General features: G+C 45.2%; 2 protein-coding genes across 5 annotated transcripts in view; both read right to left on the bottom strand.

Annotated features, from left to right (window-relative positions):
- HOXC10 (homeobox C10) overlaps positions 1-16,156 on the bottom strand; it is a 68,624-nt gene that overhangs the window by 20,611 nt on the left and 31,857 nt on the right. The window lies entirely within an intron of this gene.
- On the bottom strand, positions 13-13,162 carry HOXC6 (homeobox C6). 4 transcript variants are annotated; one of them, XM_030510685.1, is made up of 3 exons: positions 12,851-13,162; positions 1,415-2,515; positions 268-720 (listed from the first exon to the last, which is right to left on the bottom strand). In XM_030510685.1, exons 2-3 carry the CDS (start codon positions 1,812-1,814, stop codon positions 383-385), a joined length of 738 nt encoding a protein of 245 aa, XP_030366545.1. In that variant the 5' UTR covers positions 1,815-2,515; positions 12,851-13,162; the 3' UTR covers positions 268-382. The 4 variants fall into 4 exon arrangements, with proteins under 4 accessions (XP_030366546.1, XP_030366545.1, XP_030366547.1 ...); XM_030510687.1 differs by lacking the exon at positions 12,851-13,162 and adding an exon at positions 2,672-8,041 and having other exon boundaries at positions 1,415-1,623; XM_030510684.1 differs by lacking the exon at positions 12,851-13,162 and adding an exon at positions 2,672-8,035.

The raw sequence follows: 16,156 nt of genomic DNA, 5'->3' as shown, positions 1-16,156 counted from the left end.
CAATTTTTTTTGGGGGGGGGGGGAAGGGATGGGAGAGGAGGAGGAGGAGAAGGGGGGTGTGGGGTGTGTGCGGCTTGAAACAGTCTTATCCCGAGATAGATAAATAGGCGATGGCGAGATGGGTGTGCGGGGGATGGGGTCACTGGGAGGGGGATGTGTAGCGAGGGGGGGTGTCCACATTTCCACCTTAGACCTTAATTTTTTAACACACCCCCCCATTATTATTATTATTAAATTTTTTTATTATTTTTTTGCTTTTTTTTTTCCTTTTTTTTTTTCCTTTTTTTTTTTTTTTTTTTAACGTAGCCAAACATTGTGCCAGTGATAAATACGGGTCTGGAGGGGGTTGAAGGGGGGGTCCTGCCGCCGAGCTGTCACTTTTTCACTCCTTCTGCTTCTCCTCCTCTGTCTCTTCTCGCTTCTCCTCCTTGGCCAAGCTGTCGGCGGCGGCGGCGGCGGCCCCCCCCCCCGCCCCGGAGAGGGTTGAACTCAAATTACTTTCTTTTTTCCATTTCATCCTCCGGTTTTGGAACCAGATTTTAATCTGCCGCTCCGTCAGGCACAGAGCATTGGCGATCTCGATCCGCCTTCGCCGGGTCAGGTACCGGTTGAAGTGAAATTCCTTCTCCAGCTCCAAGGTTTGATAACGGGAATAAATCTGGCGGCCCCGCCGGCGGTCGGCCCCGTAGCCCACTCCTAGGGATGCCGAGACAAAACAGACTAAAAATCGTCAGCCCGGGAGAACGCGGAGGGGGGCGGAAAAACACCCCGCACCCGCGCAACCCCTCCGCCCCTGCGCAGCCCCGCGCCCGCCCCGCTCCCCCTCCCCCCCCACTCGCCTTCCCCCTCCCCAGCACCCCCCCACTGTAAAAAAATATTTAGTATCTCTATTTTTTTTTTTTATTAAATTAACGCAGCTTTTTCTCCCGGGTCATCTTCTCCCGGGATGCTGCTCCAACACCCCCCCTTTTCTTTTTCCCACATTATTTCTGCCAATTGGAAGATTTGGGGGAGCTGGGGGGGGGATGGGGGAGCTCTCCCCGGTCCCATTTCGTGCGGGGAACCCGCCACCGCCGCACTCCCCGCACCCGTCATTAAAACTTATTTTTACCCCGCTAATCCATTAAAACTTATTTTTACCCCGGTAATATTTTGTGCTTAACTCCCGAGCAGAGCTCGCTGCACTTTATTATAGATATTTTACACTCTCGAAGTCTTTTAATTAGAAAGAGCATAACAAGCCATATTTGCTTGCAACAACTTAACAAATAAAAGGCCTGTAGCTGCAACTGTGAAGGAGCTATATTATTGTTTTTATGGGGCCATAAAAAGTCGCTCAGCCTGTTCTGCTAGGGAGAAGGTCGTAAAGATGGTTCAGTTTATTTAATTTATATCTCCGAGCTGTAAAACTTACCACTGTGGGAGTTCATACGCTGCATCCATGGGTATATTTGAATGCTAGTTTTTTGTTCTTGCGAAGTGTTCCTGTTTTGGTCACTGGTAAAATCCTGTGCGATTGATGTCTGTGTATTATGTCCCATAGAATTTTGCCTGCAGCTAGAAAGCATGTCTTTTTCTTGGTAAAAAGCATTAGATCCATAGTCATAAGGTCCTCGGCTGGAGCTAAACACAACATTATCTTGCGGTGAATAAAAAGGAGAAGAATAAATCCGGTTTTGAGCAACGGCTGCTCCATAAGTAGAAAAATGCCTGACAGGGTCATAGGCAGTTGAATTGAGGGCTACGTTGGGAAGCACCTCTTGGCCACTGGTTAGATGGCAGGATAAAGATGGGTTTGTAAAATAGGAATTCATATCGTCCTCTACACCTGGCTGTGTGATTTCTTTAATATTTATTTCTGTCTCCAGTTTGTAGTCTGAACTAGATTGTTATAGGGAAGGCTCTGCTCCAGGACAGACAAAATGACAAAGTCAGCTGACCCGGGGGGAGCCAATGGGGAGGCGGGTGTCAAAAAGGGAAAAAATTGCTTTTGCTTCTGTTGATTCCCTAGTTGAAACTAAGTGGGCATGGAAAGTAAGTCCTGCACCCCCAAACCCCCCCCAGCACCCCCGGGGCGCCGGGGGATGGGGAGGATGTGGTGGGGAGGGGAGCGCTCCTGGGCTGGGGATCCTGCTTGTCGCTGAAGGGGGGAAAGGGGGGGGGGGGGGCAAATTTCTTAACCCAGGCTTAACTTTTCCTCCCCCCCCCTTTCCCCTTCACCCCCCTTTTCTGCTAATGGTCATTGAGGTTTGGAAGCACCGTCTGTGTGTCTGTGCGTTATAGGGCTTGTGCTTTGGGGTTGTGGTGTGTGTGTTGTTGTTGTGTTGGGTGGGTTTTTTTAAGCAATGTTTGCTTAATATCTTGTAATAAAATAGCTCAGAATTCACAGTAATAAATCTCAGATGTCCACAGAATATTAAGCCATAAATTACCCTCCTTTTTTTTTTTTTTCTTCCTTCTCCTTCTTGTTCTCATGTAGCATTGGTCAATATTATGGAATCAAACGGTTGTGTTCCTGATGAGAAAATATTACATAAAGAGAGGGGGGAAAACATGGCGACTTCTGAATTGATAACGTGTTTCAGAGCCTTCCCAAAGTGTGTCTTGGGGAGGGGAGAGAGGGGGGGGAAAAAGACATCCAGCAAAGCAACACCCAACATTGCAAACTCACGTTAGCCTGGAAGTTAGATTTCTCCTCGAGTTTGACATTTCTCCCCTCAAACGTTTCCCTGTTCATTCTCAAAGCTGGAGGATATTTACATTTTCAACTACAACAGCAGCAAAAAAGAAATAAATACAATAAAAAATAACGAGAGCATTTCTGTTTGGAATGGGGAGCCTGGGCTGGGGACGCAACCTCGTGTTGGTGTTTGCAGCAATTTATGGTTGCAGATATTTACAACTGATTGGGAAACTTCTCCTGCAAATATTTAGTTAGATGAAAGGGGAGATTCTATCCTATCTTCTCTGGGTAGATTGCACCTAGACCTAATTGAAATGAAGACAGCTAATCTAATTTTAATTTCAATCTAGAGCCATAAATTGCCCCTTAAATGTAAAACATACCTGCTGATCTGTAAATATTGCGAGGTATCTTTATCATTCTGGTGGCTTGCTATTTAAAAATTCAATTATGGCAGGGAAACCCTGGCCTCCTCTCTGTTGTTGGTTGTTTTTTTTTTAAACATCCATCGTGTCCACGTTTTTATTTTAAACGTGGGTGAGGGGGGCTGGGGAGAGGAAGGTTTGTGGGTGCACACTCCAATTCAAACCTGAGAGTTATTTGTGTGTCTTCCTCTCAATCAATAGACTTAATTCCTTTGATTTCTTTTTTAGCGATGTATCCCTAAAAGATTTTAGCTGACAAAGAAGGGTTGGGGGGGTGGGTGTATATTTTTTTCCCCAGCTATAACAGGAACCCGGATGCCAACGGATTTTATGCTCTTTTTCCTCTGTGTAACAAAGCAAAGTAATCAATGGTAGCAATAAAACCATAAACAAGACTACAACTGAAAAAAAAAAGCTCGTGTATTCATCTTCTATAACGTTAAGGCTTCCCCTGAGTGTCACTAGGGGAAAAAATAAAGTTTCTAACCAAAAAGGGGAGAGCTGGAAGTGTGCACCATCTTCTTTAGCATGGGGACCTCGCTGGCTCCCACCTAGGGCTGCCCAACCTGGAGCAGACACAAGACTCATCTGCATGGGGGAGATTTGCAGGCGGTTCCCCCTCCCCAAAAAGCGAACTTCAGTTTGCTTTCGTTTCCCTTTTCTCCCTCTCCCCTTTCCCAAGAGCCTGCCCGGGCATTTCTGGAGTCAAAGAAAGGCGAAAATAAAGAAACTAGGAAAGAAATGCGATTACTGGGGGTATTATTATGATTATTTTTTTTTTTTGCTGCTTTCTGCTGAGATGTGAAACCCCCACCCGGGGGGGACAGACCTGGGGAGCAAAGGGGGTGCTGCAAATATCAGTAGCCATGGGCACCTCTCCTCTGAGCCCAAGTCCTTTCAGGGCTGGGTTTCTTTGGAAACCACTGACCAGGCAGGCTCCTTCCAGATATTAAATTGTTGTAAAGGTCCAACAAATGGGCTGAAGGGAGAGAAGGATGAATGAGGGCTTTGCAGTTATTGGCGTGTTGTCTTACCTTATGTATTGCTTACAGCCCGATGTAATTTGGCGAGTAAATTAAAAGTAGCTACAGCTGGATGGGTTGGACCTTTGCTGGGGGGAGTTGCACCTATGGAAGGGCATTGATACCCTCGCCAAAGTTTGGAGGAGTCCCTGGAAAAGCTCCTTGTGGGGGGGTGTGTTTTTTTCTTTTTAATTATTGTTTTTCTTTTTTATTATTTTTCGGTTTTTTGCCCCCCCTTTTTTTCTTTTCTGTTTTGTATAGGTGCTCGGGGCTGTTGTATCGAGAGACCTGTGTGATAACCGTGTGACTAGGAGTCGAGAAAGTTAAGTGTTTTATTACTTCTCTAAACAGAGGGCAAGTCTTAAAAGTCTGGTCGATTTATAGTGAACAGAAACCAGCTGCCGTAAAGAAACTTAAAATAGAATCCTCTCCCCACGTTAAAAACCAGGTTTCTGGGGAGAAAAGGGAGAGAAGGAGGGGGGTGAAAAAAAAAAAATAGAGCAGCACCACCCCAAAACCTCCTGCAAATACAAATGAGGCATCATTAAAGTATGTTTTACTCATTGCCTCACGTTTTGAATGCACTGGATATATATTATTTTTTCCCCCCATTGATATTTTCTAGCAGTTTGGGGATTTGTCGAAAGTATTTCATCAAGCTATGTCACTACCAAAAAGGTATTTATTTTTTCCCCCATGAAAACATGTAGAGGGAATATGTGGGGCGCTTTCTGGTTAAATTGGTCTGCAAACAATTATGTAAACTCATCAGCAGAAGCAAGAACAGATGTTTTATTAAAAGTGCTACACAGCAGTAGAAATATGTACAAGTCTTCGAGTAGCTCTTTAATAGGAGTTGCTCTTTGTTCCCAGAAAAGAAAAGCGCCCATAGAAATCCGAAATAACATTCACCACTCATAAGCTATATTCTCCCCCCTCCCTCTTCTTTTTCTTCCCTCTCCCCCCACTGATGCTCACACAGAGAAAGGCCGGGGGGGCGGAGAATAAAATAGAAAGAAAAACGTGTTGGGAGATTTCCTCCCCCCCTCCCCCCCCCCGCTCCCAGCTATAATTTGCGAATTGATGAACTGATTTAGGGGAAGAAGAAAAAAAAAGGGGGGGGTAAAAAAAAAAAAGCAATTCCAACACATGTGTTTTCTATCCCTCAGTAATTACTGAAAGGAAACAAATCCAAATCGGTGTCCCCCCCCTTTTCCCCTCCCTCCCTGAACCGCCTGCAGACACCGCTACTGGCAGCGGGGGGGTTAGGTTGGGGGGGCGCCTCTTTTCTTCCCTTTCCAGCCACGTTGCCCACTCGGGGCTGACCCCTGCGTGGGGCAAGAGATGGGGCTCCCTACACACACACCCCATGCGTGTCATAGTAGGTGGTTGGGAGGTGCTAAGGGGGTATGGACCTACTACCCCCCTCCTTAAAAATTCAATTTATTCAGGTAGAATGAGTGGGTTTTGCTATAAACTGCCACAAAAATGCCTCTTTGGGAACACACTGAAGGGGGGACACCCTTAATCTGGACCCCCCTCACCCCTAAAATGCCCACACCTATGCGTGTGCAAGGCCCATGCACACACACACACATCCCCCCCATATGGCCCTAGGGCTGCGCGCTCCCATCTGATTAAATCCTCGAAGCTCTTAGAGGTAAATACAAGCGGTGCCATTAAAAGCCTTTTTATTTAAACTGATTTCACCTTGTATCTGGGATCTCTTCCTCCCCCCTCCCTTCTGCCTTTCTTTTTTTTTCCCCCCTTTTTTTTTTTAACTTGACATTTATGGCACACGTGAGTCCTAATTATTTATTTGGGTCTTTCGCTGGGAATTTATTCCTGCTCTTTACAACAGGGTTTTCCTACTCCAATATCGCTCTCCTTTTCGCTGGAAATAGGGCTTAAAAATAAAAGAAATACAAAATAAAATAGGGGTAACAACACCCCCCATAAAAAAAAAAAAGAGGGGGAAAAAAGGGGCAACAACAACAAACTCGTGGTTTATTTACCTCTCCCCAGCCTGAAATGGCTTCGCATTGTTTTGGAGCCGTCTCTATTCTCTGTAATTACAAGCCCGGAGTCAGAGTCTGGGCAGCTCTTAATTAAAAAAAATAGGAGATGAAATCTCTCCTTCCTCTGAATATTCCTTATCCAGAGCTTTAGAGAGTATTTAAAGTTTGATTCCTTGCTGCAGACACCGCGTGGGGAAAAGGGCGGCCTATTTGGGGAGCTTTATTTGTTAATTAAAAGGCATTTTCTGCACCAAGATACACAGGGCCATAAGTCGCGACAACACCCACTTTCCCCCTATATCCCCCCAAGAAAAGGGGCTGCAAAAAAATACAACCAGCGCCAGTTTTGCTTTTTTTTTTTTCCCCCAACGCAAACCTCCGTAAACCCCTTTTTCGCCTTAGGTGAATAAAGAAGAGTATTTACCACCCCGTGCACCGCCCGTAGAGTTGCCCAGACGAGTCATTTCTTTGCCTTTCCCTATTGATTTTTTTTCCTTTTCTTTTTTTCTTTCTTTCTTTCTTTCTTTTTTTTTTTTTTTTTTCCAGCGTGGTGAAGGGAAATGGCCTTAAACGTGTTCTTGTTGCCTTGATTTTATTCCCAGAGTTGCTTTTGGGAAAGTGCACCAAAAGTTCAGGGCGACTCCCTTCAAGTTGCAACGCTCAGCGCGAAAGAAAAATAGAATATAATAATTATAATAATGGGGGAGGAAAAAAATAAAGGGTGTTTTCTCGCTTGCAAACCCTCTCCGTTGCTGCACACGTTTCCAGGGGTTGGAAGGTTGGAAAAAAAGAGAGAATTCTGGCAATTGTCAAAACACATGTCTGCTAACCAGGAAACCGGGAGGTGTGTGGGGAAGAGAAATTAATCTGTTCCTACTTCTGAAATTTATCCCTCTTCTTTCTGCCAAGGCTTAAAAGCACTTTTTTACCCTTTCAAGCCTTTATTTACGTTTTTTTCTCCCCCCGCCTTGATATCGCGACGGGTGGAGGGGTTTAATTCTCAAATATTCTTGTTTTTTAATGGAGGGTGGGGTGGTGATTTATTTCATTATTTTTTTCCTTCCCAGATTTATTGGCGAATCTCAGCCCAACAAAAGAAGGCAACACCGAAATCTCCCCGCGGAAACGGGACTTCGCTGGGTCTTAAATTACCAAGTAACCACGTTGCAAAAAGTTAACAGCAGCGAAAAAAGCCGGGGGAGAACCCCCTCACCCCCTTTCCCCTCCAACACCACCTCGATTAAATATAATTCGCTGATTAAATGCATTTCGGAATAAATCTCGTCAGGGCTGGGAAGGGGAGCCCCCAAAAGCCAGGAAAACAAAACTAAAAATCATATTTTAAGGGGATGCAAATCCGCAGAGCTGCGCTTTGTTTATAGGGAGGTGTCTGGCGGCTGCGGAAACATTCCTGGTGGCTCCTTGGTTAAAAGTGGGAATAAATGGGGATTTTTAATTCAACCGCATTCAGGAAAAGAGCTTTTTTGCCCTAAAACCGGGCTAAAACCTGCTCAGGCAGCAGGTAGCAACTTTCCCTTGGAAAATATAAAATAAATACAAATAAATCTCTGCTTTCCAGCTTTTAATTAATATATTACCGAAAAAAAAAAAAAAAAAAAAGTGCCTTTTTTTGTGCTGGATTGAAAATATTCCCTAAAATCCCTAAAATTAAAAAGAGGTGAAAAAGTGACGGGGGCGCTCATGACGTCACACCCGTCACGGACACGACTTCATGGCGTAATATTCTGGAAAGTGACGTTTTGCTGCACCCACGGGCGCTTCTCTGGTGTAGGTCTGTACGTAAAGCTAAGCGGAGGTGCAATTACTTCTGCGGGGTGTTAGAGATTAAAAATCAAAAGGAGTGGGATGTTATTACGTTCTGCAAGGATAACTCAGGAGTGAAAAATTGTTGTCATTAACTATAGGCAGTTTTATCCTTTATTCTTCGCAGATATGAAGGCAGAAATTTAATCATAGGTGGCTCGGAAAAAAAAATAATTCAGGAAACAATAATAGTTGCCTTAATGATGGTTTTTTTAGAGGCGATCACTTAGGCAGAATTAAACTATATATTTGGAGACAACCTCTTGAGCACTTTGTGGAATTTATACATTTACATCGTCTTTAATCGAGCGACAATTTAATATTTCAGGATTTGCTTAAATACACTCATATTTTCAGGGGGAAAAGACCATTCCCGAGTTGATATGCCTTATCTATTTTTATGAGTTCACGTACATTGGGATGATTTAAACCCCGGGAACACGGAACGAAAGGAATAAAATATGTGTGTATATATATAACAAAAACAACCCCCAAACCGCCTTGAATTAGTCAAAAGTGTAAGTGAGGAGTTTCAAACGGCTTTGGGAAAGTTTGGTGATGGGGAAGGGGGGGGACACGTCTCAATGTTAAAGGTACTAAAAGTTCTTTGCAAAGTGATTTGTTTTATGGCAGGAGAAGCTTTTGCAGGGCTCTGCACCCCCTTCCAGCCGGGGGGGTGTCCTCCTCCCCCCACCCCATCCCTATACCACTCCTTCCGTCGCAATTACACCCAGACAGAGGGAAGGGGGGGGGGGGGGAAAGGCACCAAATTGTAAAAAATTGCAAGTTTCTGTCACTTGGTGGCAGTATACAAAACAAGTAAACAAAACCGGGCAGAAATTTAAACACTTCAAGGGGGGGGAAAGGAAAGGGGAAGGGGGGCCCCACCTGTGGGACAGAGCCCTGTCCCCCCGTACCTCTTGGGCCTTGTCTGGCGGGAGATTTTAGGCTGGTTTAGGGGGTTTTTTTGGTGGTTTTTAGTGTTTTTTCTTTTCCTTTCGCCTTGCTCCCTGTCTTCCTCCCCCCCCCCTTTTATTTTCCCCCCTCTCCGCCCCCCATTGAAACGCGGGGTCTTTAGTCTGGGGACAAAGACTTTTACAGCAAGGTGTGTCCCCCTGCGACAAAAGCGACCCGAGCAGCCTGTCCCCTGCAGACTGCGGCCAGACACCGCAATTTCGGGATTTCTGCCTTTTATTGTGTTTGTGTCTGGGGAGGAAAGGGGGAGGGAGGAGGCGGGGGGGGAGACGGGGCAGCTTTTCGCCTTCCTCCTCCTCAGCATCTTCCTCCTCTTCATCACCTTCCCCGCCTCTCCTAGGCTGGAGGTCACACCGTCCGTCCGTCCGTCCCCCCCGCGTAAAAAAATCCCCTCTTCAAATTTTGAGGTGCTTCTGCTCCGATTTCCTCCCTTTTCCTCCCAAATCCCGAGCCACACTTCATCTCCCCGCTGCCACCTCAAATCCGATGGGAAAGGCCTTATATTTTTAATTATTCTTATTATTTTTAGCCCTGACCTCAAACACTACCACTGAAAATGGAGTGTATTTTTTTCCACCCCTTTTTTTTCGCCATTTTTTCCCCGGAGAGGGCGCGCTGCAGAGATTAAGCCCCCGCCAACAATAGTAACACGATCTCCAATTATCCCAAAAATCAAATTCTTAATCCCACAATGTTACGCATCGTCTTCCCCCAAAATATATTTCCCCCTTCTATGACTAATTTTGTTATCTCCTCTCGCCTTTTCTTCTCCTCCACGCGCCGAGTTCTGCACATTTATCTCTCGAGGAGTAAAAAAATAAAAAGGAAAATAAAGGAAGAAAAACGAAACCCAAAACCTTTTGCTACACAAAGCTCCGGGTAGCAATACAGCCTCCCCCCCCCCAATCATATTTATTGGGGAAAAAACCACGGGGATCTCGCTCTGAGCATTAGCACCTACCGCCGTGGCGGTTCCCTCTATATATCATATATTATTTCTGGTGGGTTTGGTTAATTCGTTCCCCAAACCGAAATTCCTTCACAGGACAAGTTGGGAAATCGCTTCTTTCTAATCATTTCTTTGTAGTTACAGGTTTTTCCAAGCTCTTACAACACGGCGGATTTGGCATAATAAACCACCCACACGTTCTTGCTCTGTATTTAGATATATTTGATCATAACACGCTTTTATAGACGAGGAGATAAACGCCCACGCGTGGGGCAGATCGTATCAAACGGGTTCACGGTCGGGAATAAACGTGCGAAATGTGGCCGCGTTCAAAGAAAATGTAAATTTTCCCCTTGTTGCACAGATTGTGTTTACGTCCTTCATAGGCTCGTACTCAACACCTCGGAGTAAATCTCCCTTATAAATAAATTAGGAAGCGATAATTTCATTTTAGATTTTCTGTAGTATCCTGATTTTCTTTTGCTTTTTCCTCACCGATTCCATTTGTCCAAGAAAATCTATTATTTCCTGAAATCCGTGTCAATAACAGGCGGCGATTTTCCTTTAATCCCAGATACAAACAGCAATTTATTTCCTCTGCTCTAAACCAGGGTTTAAAAATAATAATAAATAAATCTCGGAGAATATAAATCATTCTGTTATTCCCGCTCTACATCCTAAAAATGTTTCTCAGTATTACGAGGGTCTGAAGGGTGGCGGTGATGGAAGGGAAAGGAGAAAATCAATAGATTTTAAAGTTGGGTTGGGGGGTCCGGGCCTGGAGCTGAAGGTTTAAGGCGGGAGCCGGGGCTCGGAAGGGGGATGCAGACGGATTTCAGCCTGAAAACAATAAAAGATCCCATTTCTGTAATCATGTGGTTCCAATAAACACTCATTGTTTGCTCATAAAATGTCTTTACGACTGGCCGCGGTACAGGCAGCGCCTCCACACAACGGGCTCCCGGCGAACAAAACCAAGGCAAACCCGGCTCTTTCCCCTCTTTATCTCCCCCTCGCACCCCATTCCCGACCCCCCTATTTATTACATGCTCGGAAAATCAAAATAAACGGCGGGTCCGCTCGTTGTCTCAAAGGCAAAGCCGGAATATATCTACATAAAAAAAATCCCTTCGGTTTTCTTCAATCGATAATTTCCAGCCCCAAAGGCAGCGCAGGGATTTACCAGATTTCTCGAAAGAAAAGGGAAGGCAACTTTGGAAACTTGGCTTTTCCTTTTTTTCCCCTCCCCTCCCCCCCTCCCCAATATATATATGTAGAGAGATATTTGTAATTAAATTTAACACGGCGCTACCGGAAAACACCCCAGAACTTCATCAACCGCTTTCGCTAATTAACCTCTGCCAACGCGCGCTGGAAATTAAAATCGAGGAGGCCATTTTCACTTAAAACCCACCAGAAAACAACAACCACCACCAAAAAAAAGAGGGGAAAAAAGCAGCAAGGCAGAAAATGAGGCCCCCACCTCCAGCACCCCCCTTTCCTCCCCCAAATCCCCCCTCCCGCGGGCGGCCACACACTGGGGAACCCCCAAAATCGCTTATAATAAGCCAGAAAATTGCCATCGGCTCTGTCACCCCTCCCCCAAGGGCTTTATTTAATGTCCGTCCCTATATATGTGTACATCCACCCTATACGTGCACAGTCATCACCAGCAGCAAATCTCTGCTCCTACACACCCTCCTTATTATTAGAATATATGCTTTTTCTTATTTTAACACAAAGGATTGATCAAGAAAATAAAAAGAAATACAACCGCGAGAGGAAATGAAGTCACTACGTTAAATATATATATATATCTTTACACGGCACGGGTGTATACAGGGAGATAGATAAGATTAGATGATGGATGGGTAGGTGGATGGATAGGTAGAGGGGGAGGTTAGCAGGGGAAGGGTCACGCTTTAAATCTCACCCGTTAAACCTGAATTAAAGTTGCTGGAGGAAAAAGTGGGGGGAGAGAAAAAGAAAGAAAATAATAATAATAAAAATCAGGGAAAGGGGTGGGACTTGCATGTAAATAAATTATAAAAGGCAACACACTGTTAACCACTTCGCAGGAAAACCAGAGGGCTCCCGGACATTATCACTGATATTATTTTTTATGAATTGGAGTTCAATTGCTCCTTTACAAAGTGGTGGTGGGGGGATTCCATAAAACTTAATAAAATTCAATAGAATTCAATCAAATCCCATCAAATCCTATGAAAATCCCTTTTCCGAAGAACTTTACACCGGCCCGGTTCGAAAAGGGAATAAAAAGGGGGAAGCTCTTGGGAAGCAAAGAGTTGATTGTTAATCACCTCGCGCTTAATATTAATTAGTCGCCGCGGGAGCGAAGCGCGTAGCCCCGCGGAAGAGTCGCAGGCCGCGGCCGGCGGCCCCGGGGTTGGGTGATTGTTGCGGGGGGGGGGGTGAGTTGTGGTGATGGGGGGGTGGGATGCAAGGGGGATGGGCGTGCAAGGCCGGGCCTCGCGTACACAATTAGCACCGCAGCTCATTAAATATGGCACTGCCAGCAGGCTCGGCAGCCCCACCCGCGCAGCGCCGGGCCGGCCCCTCCGCGCATGCGCTTCCTCCCCCCCCCGTATTATTTTTTTAAAGGGAAAAAGTTACAAGGATTATTTTTCCATCTCTCCATATATATATTTATTTTTCCCTTTCCTCCCCTTTCCTCCCCCCTACCCTTCACCCTTCCCCACCCCCCAGCGCCCCCCGACCTGCCTCCCCGCACCCCGAATATGACATCAGCAACAGCAAATCCCCTTTTTTTTCTCTCCCCCCCCCCCCCGAATTAACTGCATTTCTGCCGCCCCGCAGCAGCTTTCCCTCATATCCAAGCTACACCCCTCGCTCGCACAACGATGCATCATTATCCTTAACACCCGGGCTATGGATCATTAGTTACACATTTTAACCAATAAGGGAACACTTACCAGAGGCTCCTGTCTCCCCCTCTCCCTCTCTCTCACACTCTCTCTCTTTTTTCTCTGTCTCTCCCTCTTTCTGATCCACTGACGCTGCAGCTCAGCTCCACAGAAACATTAAAAAAAAAAGAAAGAAAAGGAAAAAAGGAAAAAAGAAAAAGCACACAAAAAAAGGGGAGAAAAATATAGAAACAAAAGCAAAACAGATCTTCTTTGGTTGGGCAAGAGATGGGGGAAGCTGGAGGAGGAATCTGTCTCTCTCTGGGGTTTTTTTTTTGGGCTGGAAAAAAAAAAAAGGTATTTACAACTGCTTGTGCCCCCTCATCATCGCATCCTGCAAAGGAAATGCATTGCGTTTTGCCCCTAGGGGTGGGGAATAGGAGGCGGCAACCAGACGCAGCAGTAAACTCATTAATGCCAAAATGCCCAAAGCAACCAAGAATTCCAACCCCAAGGAGACGGGGAGGGGGGTAAAAAAAAAAAAAAAAAAAAAAAATTCTCGATTTTTTTTTTTTATGCCAAAAAAAAAAATTAAAATAATAAAAATCATCATCATGACGCTAATAATTAGGGGGGGGGAAATACCATCCTACCCCTGGCACTGCTTGGACTGTTAAAGGAAAGACTACTGCGAAAGAGTCATAAGAGAAACCACAATAAAAAGTTCACGTTCATGGATGGAGTCCACATGACTTCCTGTGGCCAATCCAACTTGTGATTCAGTCGTAAACTTTTATTGCTCAGCTGTAAATTTTCTGCAAACAACCAGGAATGCGTTGCATTTTTTTGTGACGAGTGCAAATGCTCTCGTCTGTCGCCATGTTTATACAATTCCCTTCTAATATTCCCATTTTTTTCCCCCTCCGCGCCCCCCCCCTTTGCCTGTCCCCCCTTTTTTTAATCCTTTAAGAGACCGCGTTAATATAAAGCAGGGTGCAGTTTAATTTTTTTTGCTTTAAACAGAGGCTTGGTTTAATTTGACGATTATTTGCAGCTCGGGTTAATCCTCAGCGTTTATTTTTTCGTTAACTAATAAGATTTGGCCTTTAGCGCTAAGAATTATTAGTCTCCGCGTTGATAATTAATTTGGGGGGGGGATAGGAAAATATCGAGGAATAAGGGTAGTGGGGATAAAACTGGAGCAGACTGGCTTTGAGAAAGGAATATATTAAATGAGGAGAGCATGTTAATTTGAAAAGCATTTAATTAATAATCAAGGACAATGCGCTCGAGGGAAAAAAACAGGGGGAAATGGGAATTTCGGTGCCTTCTGCGTTTCCCTGCCCAGACCCTCATTGCAAAGGGTGTGTCCGCTCCAAATGAAACCGTCCCAGGGCAAAAAATGTCCCGTGTCCCCCCCCCCAAAATACCCCTCCATCCTCCCCGCCCCACTTCACCCCCCCTTAGCCCTCCATCTTCCTACCCCAGCCCTGAGGGGGGGCACCTGGAACTGGCCGAATTACACCCAAAACTTCAGCCAGAGGTGCGGTATTGACCCAGAAACTCTTGCATTCCCTTTACCAAATCCCCCCAGTCTACCCCGCTTTACGATTTGCCGGTGGGACCCCCACATCCGTGGTTTTCCAGCATTTCAATTTTGGTTCTCTGTGGTATTTTTTCTACCAGCAAGCCCCCCCCGCCTTTTGTTTTCCCATGCCACCGTGTCGGGGATGCAATGCTAAAAGGCGGAATTTCATTTTATTCTGTTTTGATTTTGACTGTTTTGATATTTGCCCACTCCCCGCCCCAAGCCGAGAGAGGGGGCCATGTAGACGGCTGGAAAATATGGATTTGGAAGGGAAGTGACATTTTTCTACCGTGTAGAGGCCTGCTTTGGAGGCCCCCCGCGAACCACAACTGGGGGAAAGATGCAACCGCAAAGCCCAGCCTGCTCAGATGGGCTCCTCCACACCATACCCTGCGAGGAGCCGCCTTGCTGCTCCTCTTCTCCTTCCGCAAAGAGAGAGATATCTTTATTTTCCGCCACACCCCTCCCCATCCCTAAATAACAGCTCCCAGGGCTGCGCACACCCCACACTCCCGCATCCAGAAAAATGTATTTTACCGTATTTTTCCCGCACTTTTCCACAGATAGAACCATTATTAAAATTTTACAGGTATTTCCACGCCTTAATTTCATTTTAATTGAGGAAAATAAACCAAAAGGGGGAGGTGGAAGAGGGGGGCTCGCTCCCTGCCTCTTTAATTTATTTATTTTTTCTCCCCCTGGCTGGATGCGTGTCTGTCTGCCCAAACAACACAAAGGTTGTAATACAACCGGATGGAAGGGAAATTACTTTATTCACTTTACAAACCACCAATAAATTTTATAACAGGTAGTTAAAAGTTACGAGGGGGGAAACTACGACCACAACAGCTTCCCAAACACAATGGAGATCCCATTTTCCAGCGAGCAGACAAGATAATAAATTCCATAATGTGAAGAGGAAATTTTGATCCTGGCAGGCATAAAGTAACCTGGACGCACATTTGCTAAAGGAGGGTTTAGGATGATCTTTTCGCAGCACACACCCCCCCTCCATAAAACCGCCTCCCTGATATTAGCTAGGGTATTTTGCGGGGGGTAAAATAGGTTTGGATTCGAGGGAGGGGGTAAGTCCGGGAGGAAAAGTAAGACGACATTAAATATATATATACAGAATAGGGGAAAAATGCCTTTTGTTTTTACAAATCTAGCTCACAAAGTTTCCCTCACCTCCGTCCCCACGCATCTTCTTCCCCTCCCTCCTTCCTCGCCTCCACCCGCGCTATACCCCCCAAAAATTTAATGCCCGAGAAATTCGTTGACTCTCAAATCTAATCCGTGCCCATTTCGGAGTATAAAATCTAAACGAATTTTTTCGCCTAATGGCTGCATTATCGCGGCGGCTGTGATTAGAATAATAAATTAAGGGAAAATAAGCAATATGCTCAAACTCAGCTTTTCGAGGAATTATATTTTTCACAAATCACAAATGGAGATCCGAAGGAAATTTGATTGGCTAATAAAAAGCCTGGAATAGGACGATATTTCTTACTTCAGGCGGGTAGATGAGTCTAATTTCAGTAATACCGAAGCTATGATAATTTCTGAATAAGCCACTTTGTGAAGAGCGAATCTTCTTTCAAATTACTTTCCCCCATAAAATGGTCTCTTCTCTTTTTCTCTGCAAATGATGGAGTGATTACAGAAATAACTGGATGTCATCTGAAGATGCGACTCTCTTGTGTTGACTACAGAACATAAACATTTACCCCAAAACTAACTGCTGCCGCTGTAGTTTCAATAATTTAACTCCAGACCCTTTTGATAGA

This window comes from Strigops habroptila, chromosome 23 (assembly GCF_004027225.2).
Source record: "Strigops habroptila isolate Jane chromosome 23, bStrHab1.2.pri, whole genome shotgun sequence".
Lineage (NCBI taxonomy): Eukaryota > Metazoa > Chordata > Aves > Psittaciformes > Psittacidae > Strigops > Strigops habroptila.
The sequence above is the reverse complement of the archived record's forward strand: the minus strand, read 5'-3'. Positions and strand labels throughout refer to the sequence as shown.